Raw genomic sequence first — 15,444 nt, 5'->3', positions numbered from 1 at the left:
AATTAGTCGACCAAGCCCCAAGCAGGCAGCTGCCCCAGGCAGCTACCACCCCCCGGCGCAGACAAGCAGGCAGGCATCCAACCGGTGGCGCACTCACCCACCTGGTGGCACAGGATGGTCTGTTGCACCAGCTGGGCGTAGCCATCCAGCCACACACCGGAGTTGCTCCTGCTCTGCATGGTCGGGGCCAGATTCTACAGCTGGCTCCTGCTACCTTCGCTTGAAGGAATGAAATGAGGACACACTGGCTAAGAACTCCCCCGCCCCAAGCATTCTGGCCCTGCCAGCTTTAACCCCTCCATTGTTGCCACTTCCGCCCCCAGCCCTCTTGTAGTACAGAGGGAATATGTATCTCCATGGCCCGGGTGGGAAAGGGTTAACACAGTTTCTTGGCCGGTCCTAACAACTCTATAGCTAATGACTCTTCTGCAAGGGGGAAAGAAGGTTCCTTTTCTCGGCAAAACAAACTCACATCCGCCTTGAATAGAGGTATTCCTGTCTGCAGGAGGGGGTGGATCACCAGTCTTAGATCCTTCTGAGCTAGAGATCTGCCAGGACCCATGAAGGGCTAGACCAAATGATTTTGCGGGCCTTAAATGGGCCCCGGGCCTGATGTTCCGCACCCCTGTGCTAGACCAACACTCTAACCACTACACAACACTTAACTCTCAACTATGTAGGCCTGAACAATTCAACAAAGACTGCTAATTTCAGAGGAACTTTCTTTTCAAGGCAAGAGACGTTCAGAGGTGGTTTGCCATGGCCTGCCTCTGCGTCACACCCCTGGAATTCCTTGAGGTCGCCCATCCAAATACTAGCCAGGGTTGACCCTGTTTAGCTTCTGAGATCTGACGACATCAGGCTAGCTTGGGCTACCCAGGTAATTTAACTCTGTAATTTAACTCTGCATTTATTACAGGCAAGAAGAATCTTAAACACGTACATCCTCAGAGAAACAGCTGTAATGGGCTGGAAAATGAGTCATTGGAAAAGACAATCATGCTAGGAAAAGTTGAAGGCATCAGGAAAAGAGGAAGACCCAACAAGAGATGGATTGACTCTATAAAGGAAGCCACGGCCCTCAATTGGCACGATCTGAGCAAGGCTGTTAAGGAGAGGACGTTTTGGAGGACACTGATTCATAGGGTTGTCATGAGTCGGAAACGACTTGATGGTACTACACACACACACATTACCCAGCAAGAGCTGAGAAAGAATCAGATGTTCTCAAGCTGAAAATACTCCATCCCCTGGTTCAGAACCTAGGTGAATCTGAGGACTGACTTAGCAGGGATTCCCTGAAGCGGTGGGCTAGGCATCATTTCAGCGACACCACCCAGTGAATAATTTATCTCGGACCTGCAGAAGACCACAGCAGATAAAAGCTCCACCGATTTGTCACACAAAGTTCAATTTCTCCTGTGAGGGATGTCAGCTCAGGGGCATTTTTCCAGCCTTGTGTTAGGTGTAAGGAGAAGGGCTCTCACGAGTCCTCTTCCCCACCCCACCCCTCTTGCATTTTGAGGCAGGGACCTGCTAGCCCGGCAGAAGAGAGATAAACTCAGCTTTGCACTGTGGTTTATAGAAGGTCGGCCCACGTCAGTACAGAAGCCAGCTGTCACTGCGAATTAAGCCTGCTGGGAGGACCCTGGGCATTTTAGCCAACTTTTCTGTTTGTTCAATGATCATATCTGAAAGGCCACAACTGAAGTTTGGCTTTGAAGCTGGGCTCGCCCGTTCATCTTGATAGGTGAAACAAAGGCCTTTATTGTTGTTTTCTACCCACCTCTCTCTGCTCTTGCCTTCACAAGGGTCCAATGTGCACAGATTAAGAAAAAGAAGGATAACCTTTTTTCCCAAAATGCTGGGGTGGGAAGAGAAGACTGTACAGGTCAAGAACAGCCCTGAACTAGGAGGTAACACCTTTTCTTTTTTTTTCTCTTGACATCCAGTCTCAAGATTGCTATGTCAAGTTACTCCAGAATAAACATGCTACTGCCATTATGGTTGCTACAGCCGATTCAAATCTATGTACTTTTAATGAAGACACTCTCATTGACATTCATTATGTACCTGACATTCATTGCGTACCTAAGTGCCCTCAAGTTGCAGCCGAACCATGGCGACCCCAGCAAGGGGCTTTCAAGGCAAGTGAGAAGCAGAGGTGGTTTGCCATTGCCTTCCTTGGTGGTCTCTCATCCAAGTACCGACCTTACTAAGCTTCCGAGATTTTATGAGTTTGGGCTGTACCAGGCCAACTTCCCTCCCATAACATTCTTTACTGTCTCGTAATATGCTTCCATCACGCTTTGATCAGCATTGTTAAGAGCGGCAGACTCTAATATGGTGAACCAGGTTTGTTTCCCCACTCCTCCACATGCAGCCTGCTGGGTGACCTTGGGCTAGTCACAGCTCTCTCCGAACTCTCTCAGCCCCACCTACCTCACAAAGTGTCTGTTGTGGAAAGAGGAAGGGAAGGCGATTGTAAGCTGGTTTGAGACTTCTTAAAGGCAGAGAAAATCGGGGTATAAAAACCAACTCTTCTTCTTCTACTGAAGGAGGATGGTTATATTCGTACTTTATTCTAACAGAATCTAGAGGTCTATGTGTCCTGCACAGTGAATAATTACCCACAACTAGAAAAAGCTGATTTATTTCAGCTACATCTCTGAATTTGCCTACTTCCTAGTTTGTCAGATTTTTTAAAAAGGGGGAACCCTCCGGCCAGCCCTGTTTAAACTATTTAGACATATCATCTGAATGTTCTCCAGACAAGCATTTAGGGAAGTCTAGCCCTCAACAGCTTATGCCACAATAAAACAGCTGGTCTTTAAGATGCCACAAGATTCCATTCTGTTTTGATTAGAATGACCATTTAATTGTCATTAACAGCCATCTCACTCCTCATGAGTAGATTTCAACCAGATTTCAAAAACCACAAATAGTCTTCCAGCCACCCTTTGAGAAATTATGAACAACCTGTGAAATCTTAGTGAAGACTTTTACCACTTTATGACTTGACATAAGCTAGAGGTCTGCAGCCAAAGAACCACCCGGTCATTTCAGATCAAAACAAGGAAATTCCAGCCTTCCTCCAGCCCCCACATGCTTCTCCTTGTCCGCTGCATCTCATACTTTCCCTTCAACTCCCAGTCCCCTCCCTTTGACCTTTCCCACTTCCCATAATTCCTCTGGACCGCTGCCCTACACACATAGGAGGGAGCTGGCAGACGGTCATCCTTCTCTCTCCCACACATAGAAAAGGGCAAGAGTCCAGTAGCACCTTAAAGACCAACAAAAATATTTTCTGGTAGGGTATGAGCTTTCGTGAGCCACAGCTCACTTCTTCAGATACCTTGAAGAAGGTATCTGAAGAAGTGAGCTGTGGCTCACGAAAGCTCATACCCTACCAGAAAATATTGTTGTTAGTCTTTAAGGTGCTACTGGACTCTTGCCCTTTTCTACTACTGCAGACAGACTAACACGGCTACCCACTGTGAATTATCTCCCACACATAGACACTTTAAGTCTCCCTCCTGTTACATAGCTTAGTTAGAACACTTGCTCTGCAGGTCCTAGGTTCAATCTCGGCATCTCCAGTTAAAAGGATCAGGTAGCAGGTGACTTGAACAACCTCTGCCTGAGACAGTGGAGAACTGCTGCCAGTCAGAGTAGACAATAGTGGCCTTGACGGACCAACAGTCTGAATTCAGTATAAGTCAAGCTTCATATGTTCAGTATGAATCAATTGACTCCAGAGGAACAGATAATGGCAGGAGAAAGTACAGCAAGTGAAATGCATTTGCGTGTGCTGGAAAAAGGAGAAGTAAAAATATGGATGGAAAAGCGTAACTTTCAGATGGGAAGATACATCACTGGGAAGGATGGCATTTTGGCAAATCCTTTTCCCTAATTGGTTCTTGTAGGTTATCTGGGCTGTGTGACCGTGGTCTTGGTATTTTCTTTCTTGACGTTTCGCCAGCAGCTGTGGCAGGCATCTTCAGAGTAACACTGAAGGACAGTGTCTCTCAGTGTCAAGTGTGTAGGAAGAGTAATATATAGTCAGAAAGGGGTTGGGTTTGAGCTGAATCATTGTCCTGCAAAAAGTATCAAAGGTAATGTGCTAATCATTGTCCTGTCCTTTCCCCTAACAGCTCCAGAATCTTCTGCAGGCATCCCAAGACAGTTCTGGTGCTCTTTTGGTACACCAACGACTATAAAGGGTCTATTCAGATGGAAGGAGCAGACACAACACAGACAAAACCCACTTCTCAGCCTATAGTAGCTGCATTACCACTGCACCATATTTAGCAATGTAAAAAAAATATATCCTGGGGCGGTCTTTTTCATACCGTCCTATCAACACAAGACAGGAACATCCGGGACTCACCCGATCTTGCATGTCATGCAACCTGGGACCAACAGATTATTGTATGGACAAGCCACGGATGTAAACTAGTTTTCAGTTTAGAAGCAACCTAGATTGAATTCTTGGGTAAACTGAGATGGTTCAGCTAAACTTTAGTCAACTATTCTATGAAGTTAAGAATGCCACTATGTAGGTGGTCAGCGTCTGTTTTACTTTATTCTTTTTGTCTTTTGTTAGCAAAGACAGGGGTGAAGACTGCTTACCCCCTGCCCCACCCATCAATCAAGGGCAAACTTGGTGATTTAACAAAGTTTCTCTTCCTGGCCACCTGCTAGAATGGGAGGCATCTCCAAACAAGCAGGAATGTCATCAAAGTGCCATTTTAAATTTGTTACCAAAAAGTTTATTTTCATAACAAGTGAACTTGTTTGGTTTTGAAACTAGCAGGAGTACCAACCCCTTTTGTTTCAAGTTAATACTTTGAAAATACATGACCATTATTTGAGGTTGGCTTGGATCCCACTGAAAATTTCAACTTTTTAACCTTCTCTTTCCCCCTACAGCCCAAAATGCCCCCTGAAATGCTGGTCGGGGGGTAGGGAATGAACTTCCCATTAACAGCATAGGCGACGGGCAGAGGTATATAGTGTTTGTGGGGGGGAGGAGGTTCAGCAAATATCACACACACACACACACCCGCTTTCAGCAGCAGAAATGCTCGGATCTGAGCCAATATTTGACCCATAAATCAATCATGTCTTTTTTTGACTTCTGGTTGCTCAGCAAGAGGCCACGAGAATACATCTGACACAAGTACTCATTGCTTGTTATGAAAGAACCTCTCTCCCAGTCTCAAAATGTCTTTCCTCAGGGGTGAAAATTATCACTCATTTCCCACAAAGCATATTCAGGACTGCAGCCTTACTGTTGCCTTCGGACTGCATCCATGCAGCTGGAATCCTACTTTGGGATGGGCAGTGTCCCGTGGCACGCACACCCATAGAAAAAGAAAGTGGGCAAGTTACTAGAAGGAACATGCACAGTCCAAAGGCAGGCTAATAAACGCTGGGGAAAAGCCAGCAGCGGGAGATGACTCAGGCAGTCCCAGAGGAAGCACATGTAGGCACTTGTGGTAACGCAGCCCTACCTCCGGGGCACAAAGAAAGGGAGAGTGCCCCTCCTTTCCAGCTCCAAAAGGAGCTGCCAAAAAACCCACAAACTTCTTCAATGCACGTGTGTTCTTTTTGCCCTGTCACAATATCCGCATAATATCCATTTTAGAAGAAAGAGTTGGTCTTTATATGCTGACTTTCTCTACCACTTAAGGGAGACTCAAACCGTCTTACAATCACCTTCCCTTTCCCTCTCCACAACAGACACCCTGTGAGGTAGGTGCAGCTGAGAGAGTGTGACTAGCCCAAGGTCACCCAGCTGGCTTCGTGTGGAGGAGTGGGGAATCAAACCTGGTTCTCCAGATCAGAGACCACTGCTCTTTACCACTACACCACGCTGGCTCTTTAGGATTTTTCTCACTCTGAAAATGACCCTGAATTACAACCATTGCATGAACTGGGGGCGGGGGGAGATAAACACTCAGTTTTGAATTGCTGATCTCTTCTTCTTTAGGGTCTTTTCTGTTCAAAGAAAGCATCAGGTTCTTTTTCCACTTCCCCCAGTAGTGTGTTTAATCCAGGAATGTCGCTTTGGGTTGGAGGGGGAGCGGGAATATTCACATGACATCACAGTGGATGGCTCTTAGATACAATATAAAGTTTATCTTACAAAGAAGTGGTATATTTTGCTGTAGGGTTTTTAAAATACTTTTCCTCTTCAACAAGGCCCTCCACACAGGAAAGTAGTTTTCTTTTCTTTCCCCTTTCCCCCTTTTAATCAAAGGATCCTGTGCCCTTTTCATATGCCATTATGTAGCCCATTAAAATGTTTATAACAGGCACTTAAACTTGGTCAGATGTCCCATCTTCTAAATCAGGGGATCCAGAGCGAAATAAAGGTAAAAAAGGTAAAGGTCCCCTGTGCAAGTACCGGGTCATTTCTGACCCATGGGGTGACATCACATCCTGACGTTTCCAAGGCAGACTTTGTTTACAGGGTGGTTTGCCAGTGCCTTCCCGTCATCTTCCCTTTACCCCCAGCAAGCTGGGTCCTCATTTTACCGACCTCGGAAGGATGGAAGGCTGAGTCAACTTTGAGCCAGCTACCTGAAACCAACTTTTGTCAGGATCAAACTCAGGTCATGAGCAGAGCTTGGACTGCAGTACTGCAGCTTACCACTCTGCGCCACGGGGCTCACTCTTTAAAAAAGAAAATGAAAATTTTAAATGCAGGGTGCTAGAATAACCAGTGGTCTGCTTATTTGTTCTACTTATTTATTTCATTTATAACCCTCCTTTCTCCCCAACGGAGACCCAAAGCAGCTTGCATCGACCTCCTCTCCACCATGTTACCCTCACAACAACCCTGTGAGGTAGGTGAGTGGGCCAAGGTCACCCAGCAAGTTTCCATGGCAAAGTGGGGATGCAAACCTGGGTCTCCCTGATCCTAGACCAACACTCTAACCCAGCGTTTCTCAACCAGTGTTCCCCGGAAGCCTAGGGTTCAGCGAGAAACAGTGATGAATAGGTTAATCATATGTAAATCATATGAGACATGAATATTATTTTAAGGGTTCCACAAGGGTAAAAAGGCTGAGAAACGCTGCTCTAACCACTATACCACCCTGGTTCTCTTTGGGAAGGAAATGGCAGACAAAGATTTTTATGTGACTAAAGGTCTTCTTAGAGATGTTTTAACAGAAAGGGAAATGATAGAGGTGAACTTTGCCGGTAATCCAAACGCGCAGATTTATGCCACTACAGAAAAACAATTGCACATGGTGCTTTTATCTATATTTATGGCATACTGTGAGATCTTGTGTGTGCCACTTCCTCAAAAAGGTCTCACAACAATCATTATTTGGGCTGTGGAAATATTATGGACTATCAATCTACATGTCAATCATTAGCAATGTTAAAACTGTACTTATTCAGCTATGCAGATTGGCATTCTTATTATACCAGCTCTTTGTTAATCTCTTGCTCCGAATTTTGATGTAGTTTGGTTCTTTAATAGTCTTACCAGATTGCCCGGCCCTGGCTCCCAAAACCCAGTGACATCTCTTCCAGCATTAGTGATGTCACGACACATCGGGAAGTCCCCAAATCTCTATGGTTTTTACCATAGAGATTAGGGAATTCCTAGAGCACCATGGTGACATTTCCACAGTTCCACTCACAAAAAGGAATTGACATTGTGCAGTGCCCTCCCCCATTTTTGTTCCCACTGGAGCAAAGAAACCAGCTGGGAACTCTACTCTTCATCTATAACAGCTTGCTGACTCCTGTTCTAAATCATGGTTAAGGGACCTGGACTCCATGGAGGGGCTACCTCCAGCTCCCTTTTTCTCAAATGAATTCCCCCCTCTCCCTCCAATGATTTACTTTAACCAGGGACAATAACATCTGCATCACCGCTAAGTACTATTAATGTTAACCAGGTAACAGAAAGGAAATCTTCATGATTACAAAAGAGTATTTTTCATTTCACACACCCCATATGTTATTTTGCATACTATATGTAAGACCTGGTGTGAATTTTGGTTCCTAATTCATGATACTATGCCAGAGACAACAGAGCTCATCTTAATGGTGGCCCCACTTTACGTCCGCTCTTCATTTTTTACTTATCCACCCAATGGGAACTCAAATCAGCCTGCCACATCATTCCCCCCTCCCCCATTTTATCCTCACAACAACCCTATGAGGTAGATTAGGCTGAGAGAAAATAACTTTCCCAAGGTCACCCAGCAAGTTTCCATGGCAGAGCATGGGATTCAAACTTGGCCCTCTCAGATCCTAGTCCAACACTCTAACCACTATTCTGACGACAAGAGATTTGACTCTTGAAAGCTTACACTCTGGAAATCTTCTTGGTCTTTAAGGTGCTACTGAACTCGAATCTTGCTCTTCTAACCACATTCGCTTTGCCACCTCTCCTCTCTCCAGTTCACAACCGACTTGTAGTCCTGAAACCCAGCGCCTGCATCACCCAGATCCACAGTGACTGCTGCACCCAGCTGACTTCTGCTACAAAGAACCAAACAACTGTATGCTGCAAACTAGGCAACACCATATTTGGCCCCCATAGCCTTCTCTTTCACAACAGCTTCCTCAGTAGCAAGTAGCTGATAATGTTCAGCTCCCTGCCAGGGAAAGTTTCATCTGCTGATTTCTACACATCAGACTTCTGAAGGTAGGAGGGCCCGTGGGATGCTTCCACCTTGCTGAAGCTAGGAGAGACAGACTTCATCTGGTCCTGGACGAGAGACCTCCTGGAAACTGGATGTATTACCACCTTGGAGTTCCACAATAGAAGGAAGGTGGTGGATAAAGGCGAACGATGGGTGGTAACCAGGAGCATTCCAAAATGTGACCCAGAAGGAACCCCCCCCCTCCTGCAGTTTGAAGTGGCACGGTCCGGTCCATTCCACCACCCTGCACATGGGGTGGGCTGTGGTTCAGCGGTACAACATCTGCTTGACATGCAGAAAATCCAGTTTCAAACCATGGCATCTCCAGCTAAAAAGGGACCAGGCAAGTAGGTGATGTGGAAGACCTCTGCCTGAGAGCCTGGAGAGCCATTGCCAGTCTGAGTAGACAATACTGACCTTGATGGAACCATGGGCCTGATTCAGTATAAGGCAGCTACATATTTATATATACACACAGAAACACACAGGGGAACCAGACCATCGTCTGTTGCAGACAAACTCGTCTGACTGGATGTTTTCCTTTGGGCTATACAAGTAGCCGTAAAAAAAAACCTTGCTTTTGGGGCTGCTGGGCCTTTTGGCCCGAACTTTGTCAAAACACCCTTCTCTCTTTCTTTTGTATGCAAGTGTCTATACTTCCCCTCTGCCAACATGCATCTAGCGCTGTGAGGTCCAACTCATCAAAGCGTATGCCACAACTGCTGGTCTCTGCCATGCCTAGGGTTGCCAGGTCCCTCTTCGCCACCGGCGGGAGGTTTTTGGGGTGCAGCCTGAGGAGGATGGGGTTTGGGAGGGGAGGGACTTCAATGCCACAGAGTCTAATTGCCAAAGCGGCCGTTGTCTCCAGGTGAACTGATCTCTATCGCCTGGAGATCAGTTGTAATAGCAGATCTCCAGCTAGTACCTGGAGGTTGGCAACCCTAGCCATGCCACAAGGCTCTCTGGCTGTTTTAAACTCGCTCCCTGACTCGATGGAGGGGGTTACCGCACTTTGTATTCCCAGCGATGTATTAAGAGTTTGAAAATGTTGTAAAAAACATCGCTTTAAAAGGGTTTTTGGATATCACGGCTTATAAATGGTTGGAAGACGTATTTTTTATAACATTTTCAAACTCTTAATACATCGCTGGGAATACACAGAAAGTGCGGACAGTATTTTTTATAACGTTTTCAAACTCTTAATACATCGCTGGGAATACAAGTGCAGTAACAGCCGACGTCCTGCATTAGTTGGGGGACAGAGAGAGATGCCTCCGCAAGATTGCATCTTCTTGGGTGTGTGGCGGTGCCAGGTAGACAGACCAAACCAAAGGGAAGTCAACGTTCGAACACTGTTCAAACTAAGCATCCTGGGTGAGGCTTGATTTTTTTTAAAAAATTGCTTTCCTGCAGAGGAGAAAACACTGATTTTGGCGCCTCCCCCTTGCACCGCTGACCTGACCCCAGAGGTTTGCATTCCCTTAGGGGGAGGGCTCCTTTTGTTGCTGCGCACCCCCCCTGGTTCCCTCTTTGTTAACAAGAGATCAGGAATGCAAGATGTAGGAGGGCAGTTTTATTTCCTTTCGAATGTTTTTAATGGCTCCTCACCCTCCCCCTCCCCTTTCAAGCCACCTAGCTAGAGAAGGAGAGGCTTACAGGGATAGGAAAACAGGGCGCTTTTCCTTGTTTTTCCAAACATCAGCCCCAAGCTCCCTTCCTGCATTTTGAGCCGCGCCATCCGCGCTTTCCAGATCGCTCCTGGTTTTCTCATCAAGGCACAGCTTTCGCTAACAGGTGGTTGGTCTTCTTCCTCTCCCCCCCCCCCCCAATCCATTTTGCAAAAAACCCAAAACAGAGCACAATCTGTTTGGGCGAGAGAGATTTTGCACCCCACCGGCGGAAGTGCTTGCAGCTCGACGGCCCCCTCCCCCCGACTCCACACCTCCAGCCCCTAGTGGAGAAATCCCCGCCCAGGCGCAATCCGGAACAAACTTCCGAAGGGGCGGCTGCAGCTCTCCAGGGCCGTTTGTGCACGGGAGGTTTCGCCTGGGATCTGCCCCTCTCTCGATGCCCCCTTTCCCCATCCGAGTTTCCAAAACTCTGCCCGGGGGCTCATTGTTGAGTGTTGAGAATTTGGATGGGGAAAATGTGAATCTAGAGTGGCAAACCCAAGGCACAACCTCCCGTGCGTCAATGGCCCAGCAACACAAGCAGGCGACGCAGACCTTCCTTCCCACCCCCCCTGGGCAAAAGCCCCGGGACCCTCGAGGGCGGCGGGGAAGCAGCGCCGCTCTGCACCCACGGGACTCCCGCCCGGCGACCCCACCTGCGCGTGCTTGGCGCATTCCCCCCCCCCGCGCGCGCCATGCTGGCTGGCAAGAGCCCCAGCCTCGCTCGCCACTGTCCAGCCTTGGCGGACTCGGCCCGGGCCGAAGGGCAGGGCCACCGTCCGGCCCCCGCCGCGCAGCCAGGCCGAGCTCCGGACCACCACCAACCCCCCCCCCGGCCAAGCGCCCCGCCGCGCCCACTTACAGCCTCCGCTCCCGCGGCTCCAGCTGCCGGTGCATGGCCAGGGAGAAGCCGAAGAGGCTGCCGGCCTCGCCGCTCCACACCACCACGTTGCCCGTGTCCAGGTTGAAGGCGGGGGCCAGCCCCAGGCAGCCCAGCAGCAGCGCCAGCTGCCCCGCAGAGCGCGCCATGCGTGCCTGCCCAGCCGGACGCGAGCCCCAGGCGGACGGGCGGACTGGCCGCTGCCCACTGCCCGGCGCGCCTCTCCCGCTCCCCCTCGCTGCCACCGCCTGAATGAGCCCCTTGTTCTCTCCGGAGACTCGCCCGGCTTCGCAGCGAGTGACGAGCGCGCCGCCCCGCCTCGCCTCGCCTCTCCCCGCCCTGCCCGGCCCGGCCCTGCCCGGCCCGGCCCTGCCCGGCCCGGCCCTGCCCGGCCCGGCCCTGCCCGGCCCGGCCCTGCCCGCGGCTGTGCTTCTGGCTCCGCAAAACCCAGCCAAGCCCGCCGTCCAAAACCACTCGCGAGGCTCGGGATGTCCTGCAGGGACCCGCTTTTTTTTTTTAAATAATTTTTTTATTATTTTCTTCATTTAATATATCAACATAGACATCAACATCTATTTCCTACAAAAAAATTAATAAAAGTAGTAAAAACGGCAGTAATAAAAGTAGTAACAACTTTTGACGCCTGGCGGGGCGGGGGCTCGCGCCCGGGGGTCATCTGACTCGGGCAAAGCCGGAACAGGCCTGTGGCTCGGGGGGGGGGGTGCCTGGCCCAGCGGTGACCCTGGGCGCTCGCACCCCTCTCACCTGGCCGTGCGCGGCGTCCCCACGTGCCCTGGCTCCTCTTCCGGCACACTCCGCACGCCCTGTGGCCGCCGCTCCAGCTACCGCTGGATGGCACGTTGACACACGAGGCTGCCTTATACTGAGTCAGTAGAAAAGGGCAAGAGTCCAGTAGCACCTTAAAGACTAACGAAAATATTTTCTGGCAGGGTAGGAGCTACTGGACTCTTGCTCTTTTCTACTACTGCAGACAGACTAACACAGCTACCCACTGTGAATTATACTGAGTCAGACCTTGGGTCCCTCGAGGTACTCAGACTGGTAGAAGAAAAGTTGGTTTTCATATGCCGACTTTCTCTGCTGCTTAAGGAAGACTCAAACCGGCTTACAATCACCTTTCAATATAGATTTTCAAACTGGAAGTATAGAAGAAGAGTTGGTTTTCCTATGCCGACTTACAATCACCTTCCCTTCCCCTCCCCACAACAGACACCCTGTGAAGTAGGTGGGGCGGAGAGAGCGTGACTAGCCCAAGGTCACCCAGCTGGCTTCATGTGGACGAGTGGGGAAACAAACCCAGTTCACCAGATGAGCCTCCGCCGCTCTCGTGGAGGAGTGGGGAATCACACCTGGTTCTCCAGATCAGAATCCACTGCTCTTAGCCGCTACACCACGCTTGTAGTGGCTCTCTTGGCTCTAAGGCACATTGACACATGAGACTGCCTTATACTGAGTCGGACCGGAGGCCTATCAAGGTCCGTATTGTCTACTCTGACTGGTGGTGGCTCTCCTGGGTCTTAGGCAGAAGCTGTTACCTCACCTGCTGGCTGATCCTGGGACTTTCTGCAGGCAAAGCAAATGCTCTACCACTGAGCCACAGCCCCTCCCCAGATGAAGCTATGTTATACAGAGTTGGGCCATCAGTCTATCAGCATCTCTCCCAGATATTCCATAATACCTGTTACCTGATCCTTTGAACTGGAGGTGCAGGGATTTGAACCTGGGACTTTATGCGTGTAAAGCAGATACACTACCACACTGCCATGACTCACTCCAAACCACTGCTCTTAACCACTACGCCATGCTGGCTTATGCAGAAGCACAAACTACAAATCCCCAAAACAACATAAAGACTCTTCACACTTTATGCATCAATGCTGTTTGCTGTGAGTGACACTTATCCTTAAACATCTGTGAGCGTTCGCATTGGTGTCTCTGGATGAGGCAACTGCTCCCTGACATGAACACATACATAAACACATAAAGCTGCCTTCTACTGAATCAGACCCTCGGTCCATCAAAGTCAGTATTGTCTACTCAGACCGGCAGCAGTTACTCCAGAGTCTCGGGTAGAAGCCTTTCACATCACCTACTTGCCTGGTCCCTTTAACTGGAGATGCCGGGGATTGAACCTGGGACCTTCTGCATGCCAAGCAGATGCTCTACCACTGAGCCACAGCCCCTCTCCATGGCTTTCCAGGGTCTTTCACATCACCTACTTGCCTGGTCCCTTTAACTGGAGATGCCAGGGACTGAACCTGGGATCTTCTGCTCTACCACTGTGCCACAGCCCCTGAAGCCTGCTTGAGTCAGTCCCCTTTGGCCACTTGGAGAACATGAGAACTGCCTTGTGGGCAGTGCCTTGATGGCTGGTGGATCCCTGCAGTCCACATCCCGTTTCAAGCACAGGCAGGCTCGATCCTCCCCACAAGCAGGAGAACAACACAGCAGTCCTTGGTATTCACAGGTAGGCTTCCACCAATCATGCAGGTTACATGCAGTGACCAGGGCTCACACCCATTAAGAAATCACTCATCCACCATGTGTGCAAGGATGTTTGAAGATGCATGCTACTTCTTGAAGATGTCCACACACTCAAGGGACTGCAATCAACTTAACCTCATTTCCTCCCCATTCACTAATGTCAGCAGTCAGCGCTAGAGAGTCGCTTTGCCCCTGTGACGTGTGCGCTGAATGCTGGTTGACACATGCTTAGCTATAACTTGATTTTGTTTGGGGACTCAGTATTTGATGGCTGACTGTTGGAAACCCACTCCGTTTGAAGAGCTCTGACATTCTGTTTCTGATGGCTCATTCATACAAGCAAATGGCTGGACTCCATTACATTTTTATAAGCATTACAAAAAAAACACTTCCCCCTTATATAGAAAAGTATTTTGTTTTTTTTAAAGTTTTCAGTAACAACAAACGGATGAAAGAGCTAGGTTTCAGTTATTTTCAGCCTTCCTACTGATATCTTTTGTAGCTAGCCAGACTATTATAAACATATAGTAGGGCTTTTTCGGTGATTATCTCACACTCATAGAACTCACTCTCAAGAAAGGCCTGCTGAACTATGCCTCATGGACTTTTTAAAAAAGCAGTTCTTGCTGACATCTGTCTGATTGATTTCCTCACCTGGTACTATTTTTGATTTTGATTTTTTGGGGTTTTTTTGGCTATTACTTAAAATGTATTTCTTTTATGTGAGTGTATGTGTGTTTTACCATTGCAATCTTGTGCAAAGTTGTTCCAGTACAAGCCCATTAATTTCAACAGACGTAGACCAGAGTAACTCTGCTTTGACCTGACCTGGATAGCCCAGGCTAGCCCGATCTCGTCAGATCTTGGAAGCTAAGAAGGCCGGCCCTGGTCAGTATTTGGATGGGAGATCACCAAGGTATGCAATCTTGGGCTGCATCAACAGAAGTATATCATCCAGATCACGCAAAGGGATGGTATCACTTTGCTCTGCTCTGGTTAGACCTCACCTAGAGTATTGTGTTCAGTTTTGGGCACCACAATTTAAGAAGGATGCAGACAAATTGGAACGTGTCCAGTGGAGGGCAACAAAGATGGTGAGGGGTCTGGAGACCAAGCCCTATGAGGAAAGATTGAAGGAGCTGGGTATGTTTAGCCTGAAGAGAAGAAGACTTAGAGGAGGATATGATAACCATCTTCAAGTACTTGAAGGGCTATCACATAGACGAGGGTGCCAAGTTTCTGTTGCTCCAGAAGGTTGGACCAGAACCAACAGGTTGAAATTAAATCAAAAGAGTTTCCATCTAGACATTAGGAAGAATTTTCTAACAGTTAGAGCGGTTCTTCAGTGGAACAGGCTCATTCGGGAGGTGCTCCTTCCCTGGAGGTATTATTTAAGCAGAGGCTAGATGGCCATCTGTCAGCAATGCTGATTCTATGACCTTAGGCAGTTCATGAGAGGGAGGGCATCTTGGCCATCTTCTAGGCATGGAGTAGGGTTTACTGGGGGGGTGGGGGGTAGTTTGGAATTTCCTGCATTGTGCAGGGGGTTGGACTAGATGACCCTGGTGGTCCCTTCCAACCCTATGATTCTAAGTTCAAGGTCGCTACGCAGAAGCAGGCAACAGGAAACCACCTCTGAACGTCTCTTGCCTTGAAAACCCTACAGGGTCACCATGAGTTGGCTGAGACTTGAAGGCAAAAAAAAGACGACTTT

At 48.6% G+C, this 15,444-nt stretch overlaps 1 protein-coding gene across 1 annotated transcript in view; it reads right to left on the bottom strand.

Annotated features, from left to right (window-relative positions):
• The window catches only part of ITGA6 (integrin subunit alpha 6), a 73,267-nt gene extending 61,910 nt beyond the window's left edge, over positions 1-11,357 (bottom strand). The window contains exon 1 of the mRNA XM_056861570.1: positions 11,208-11,357. Coding sequence (XP_056717548.1) covers positions 11,208-11,242 — 35 coding nt within the window. The 5' untranslated portion in view covers positions 11,243-11,357. The remainder of the gene's footprint in view (positions 1-11,207) is intronic.
• Between the last annotated feature and the right edge of the window lie 4,087 nt (positions 11,358-15,444).

This window comes from Euleptes europaea, chromosome 15, assembly GCF_029931775.1.
Source record: "Euleptes europaea isolate rEulEur1 chromosome 15, rEulEur1.hap1, whole genome shotgun sequence".
In the NCBI taxonomy this organism is placed as follows: domain Eukaryota; kingdom Metazoa; phylum Chordata; class Lepidosauria; order Squamata; family Sphaerodactylidae; genus Euleptes; species Euleptes europaea.
This window is presented reverse-complemented; position numbering and strand designations above follow the sequence as displayed.